This window comes from Phallusia mammillata, chromosome 3 (assembly GCF_965637545.1).
Source record: "Phallusia mammillata chromosome 3, kaPhaMamm4.hap1.1, whole genome shotgun sequence".
NCBI classification, from domain to species: domain Eukaryota; kingdom Metazoa; phylum Chordata; class Ascidiacea; order Phlebobranchia; family Ascidiidae; genus Phallusia; species Phallusia mammillata.
In genome coordinates this window covers 14177982-14181596 of record NC_137254.1, presented here as the reverse complement: position 1 = coordinate 14181596, position 3615 = coordinate 14177982, and the positions used below count along the sequence as shown (strand labels likewise).

The 3615-nt window shown below is 39.1% G+C and overlaps 1 protein-coding gene across 1 annotated transcript; it reads left to right on the top strand.

The window, feature by feature from the left end:
• Positions 1 to 2203: 2203 nt before the first annotated feature.
• On the top strand, positions 2204 to 2914 carry LOC145219605 (general transcription factor II-I repeat domain-containing protein 2B-like). The gene is made up of 2 exons (XM_080086949.1): positions 2204 to 2440; positions 2504 to 2914. Exons 1-2 carry the CDS (start codon positions 2204 to 2206, stop codon positions 2912 to 2914), a joined length of 648 nt encoding a protein of 215 aa, XP_079943075.1.
• Positions 2915 to 3615: the final 701 nt, after the last annotated feature.

The following is a 3615-nucleotide window of genomic DNA, read 5'->3' as shown; positions in this document are numbered from 1 at the left end:
ACAAAGCCCGTAAATAGTGCAGGTAACCTTTTTTGAAGCGAGGAAGCTTGTAGTTACTGCGACGTAACGTAATAATGCTGAAGGTACTGTTTTTAATGATTGGGTTAAGATTAGGGTTTTAAGTTTGGGGTATGTGTTAGGACTATCGTAACCAGAGTTGCAAGCGGGCCCAAAATTTGAGCCCGTCTTTCTGACTGAGCGCTGGAGCATTGAGTCGCAAGTAATTTCTTTGCAACTTTAGCAAGGGTTGGAAACTGCCCTTGGTGTGACCGCCAGAAATTTAGAGGGTTGTTGTCGCTTCCGGTGCTGACACAATCTTTATAGGCTTGAAGTTCCTGTTAAAAGATTGCAAACATGTAAGTGGTTGGTTAAATTACAATGTTGTACCCTGCTTGACTACAAGCATGTCCATTATGAAATTATTTGTAAAAAGAACACATTTTGCTACAAAACAAACGGTATTGATTTACCATACCTGACATAGAGTATCATTGTCATAGCGGTTTACTGTTGAACTGCTGGAGTTGGCACTGTTTGTGGATCCGTCTCGAAACTCGCTGAACAGGTCTTCTGAACTTTCCAGTTTCGCTTTTTTTACTGACAGAACTGATTCTGGAGTTTCATTAACATTTGTAGCGACCTCCTCCATATGCTGCAAAATCCATTTATCTACATCTGCCAACAATCTTATTTTAAAAGTTAGGTCTTCGTCGTTACCAATTGGAAGAAATTCAAAACGTTTATAGCAAGGGTCAAGAAATGTGCCAAGCCAGTGATGAGCTTTTAATGATGTTGAAAAAAATGACTTGTTTAAGAGCAGGAGAAATTCTTTCTTTAAAGTTGCGATCACGGAATTGTCGCTCACATTTGGCTTTGCTAGATCAGCTGCTTTGTAGTATGTCAAAACAGCGTAATTGATTGTTGGCTTCGAATTAAACTGTAAGACTTGAAATAGTTTTCTGAACGGTTTCATAAAGTTTAAAATTTCTGCATTTAGGTTTCGATTTACTGATGCTACAAGTAGAGCACGATTTCTGTGCGGTTCTGAAAGAATTCTAACCAGGGTGTCGTAGCTCTCATAAATAGAATGAGCTCTATCGATAAGCCCTTTCCATCTTCTGGTTGTAGATCCTTTTTTAATCGACACGGGTAGTTGTTCTTGTACTCCCGCAGCCTGATTGCAGTACTTAGCCAGAGCTGATGCATTGGTATCGTATTTAAGCAATTCCGGTTCTAAAGTACATGCTCGAGTCCACATGGACGTAAAGCAAGTGTGCAGCCTATGTGCCATGCAGTCAAGTCGTGCAGCAGTATGTAGAAGACCGACACGGAACGCTGCAACCACATTAGCGCCATGATCTGTAGTGACAGTTACTTTAGAAGCATCAATACCATATTCGCTCAATATATTTTGAATGACTCTGGCAATATTATCTGCAGTATCACGTTCAGTTCCAAAATGACGAATGGCCAAACACTGGTGATTAATTTGAAACGATTGGTCAACCCAAAACGCATGCACATCTAGATGTGACTTATTGGTGTAATCAGATGTCCATAAATCCAGAGTTACAGCCACAGATTCTGCCTCTAGGGGTTCAACCAAATTTTGTTTCAAAGTATCCTTTACTTCCAACGCCTTTTCTTTACAAAACAAAGAGATTGTGGTTCTGCCATACAACACATCTTTTACATCATAAAGTCCATGTTTACCAGCAATGTTCACAAACGTTTATAACAAAGTGAAAAGGCCATCATTTTCCAAAGAATGGAAGCTATGATATCCCCGAACGCAAAATTTTAATTCAGCATTTTCCCTTATACGACAACCCTTATATTTTCCCAAAATTCAGAACGACCAGGAGCCGGCAAGAAGCGAAATCTTTCTGGATGACTTTGCATTTCACTGCTTAATTGCTTGTACATTTTCAAGTATACTTTACTGACTTTGATCAACTAAGACACTGATAACTGCTTTCTGCTGGGACCCAAATCACAAATGAAAATGAGAAAGAAAACAAACACAATGAACAATAGTGGACAATGGGGTTAACAATACGTTTTAAAGTAGGGTGGGCATTAGGTCAAAGCCAGACTTTTTTTTTGAAAATGGAGGACACGTAACGCAAAGTCAGGCCCGTTTTCTCACAAAAACCCAAGCCCGAAAAGCCCGGCCCGACTTGCAACTCTGTTTCTGCATGACATGGACAGTGAGTATGCTGATGTTGTGTACTTCTCTGCAATACGTTGGCTTAGTAGAGCTGCCACTCTAAAGAGGTTCTGGAATCTACGAGAGGAGATTAAATTTTTCATGGAAAGCAAACGTCAGAATGTGGCGTTTTCGAGTGATGACAACTGGTTGAATGATTTAGCCTTCCTCACAGATATAACACAGCATCTCTCTGACCTGAACTTGAAATTACAAAGAAAAAGTCAGCTTGTGCATAAGCTGTTTGAGCATATTAGTGCTTTCGAGAATATATAAAAACTTTTCCAATTTCAGTTGAGTCCAATTTCCAGGAAACGAGAATTTCCTGATCTGAAATTGTTTGCTCAACCTTTTGATTTCCTAGTGGAAGTCAGTCCTGACGATTACCAAATGGAACTCATTGAACTGCAGGCTGACATGGACACAAAGAGAAAATATTCTGAAAAAAGTTTGGTAGACTTTTACAAACTATACATGTGTGAAAAGTTTCCCAATTTGTCCCGACATGCAAGACGAATGACTTCCCTTTTTGGTAGCACCTATTGCTGTGAGCAATTTTTCTCTAAAATGAAGCTCACCAAAACAAGATGTAGAAGTCAGCTGACTGATGAAAATTTAGTTAGTCAGTTAAGGGTAGCTACCACTTCTGTCAAAGCCCGCATTAACAAGCTGTGTAAGGACTCACAACTTCAAGTGTCCCACTAAAATTGTGTGTCATAAGAATATTCAAATTTATTGCTGTAACGTACTTACACGATTGCAAGCCCTATACAGCAATGTTAGATACTGTTGAATAATAAAACTTCGTTTTTTGGCTACAGAGCAGGGTTGCCAGATCCCAGTGATCAAATAAAGCCAAGATGAGAAAAAACAAAAAGCCAAATAAGTTTACTACCGTATTTGCTCGATTGTAAGCCGCGGCTTATATTGTTTTTTAGCTGCCGTTTGTGCGGCTTATAATCGAGGGCGGCTTACAATCAAGATCGGCTTATATTTTAATTTTATACCGAAATCATTTCTACACTTGAACTTTTCAACGTATTTTGGGTTCAACACATGAATGCGCGTACAGATTATACGTCGATATACGATCTGTCGGGTACAGTTATCAACGTAACTACAGATATGGGCAAATAGTCATACCATATAACTACAGAAAGATGTATTAGGAAACAATCGTATCTAAAATTCCAGCGTGCGACTTACAATCGAGGGGTGCATTACTCCCTTCTAAAACTGCTCTGTGTCTTGGGGTATCCCATTTTCTTTACATTGTTTTTGGTCTTTCCAATTACTTAAGGGCAATTTTCGGTACTGCTCTTCAATAATAGTCTGATATTCCCCAGCCAAGTGCAAAAAAGGATAATTTTGAAAATATTGGTCTTGAAACTTGGTTTAACACTATT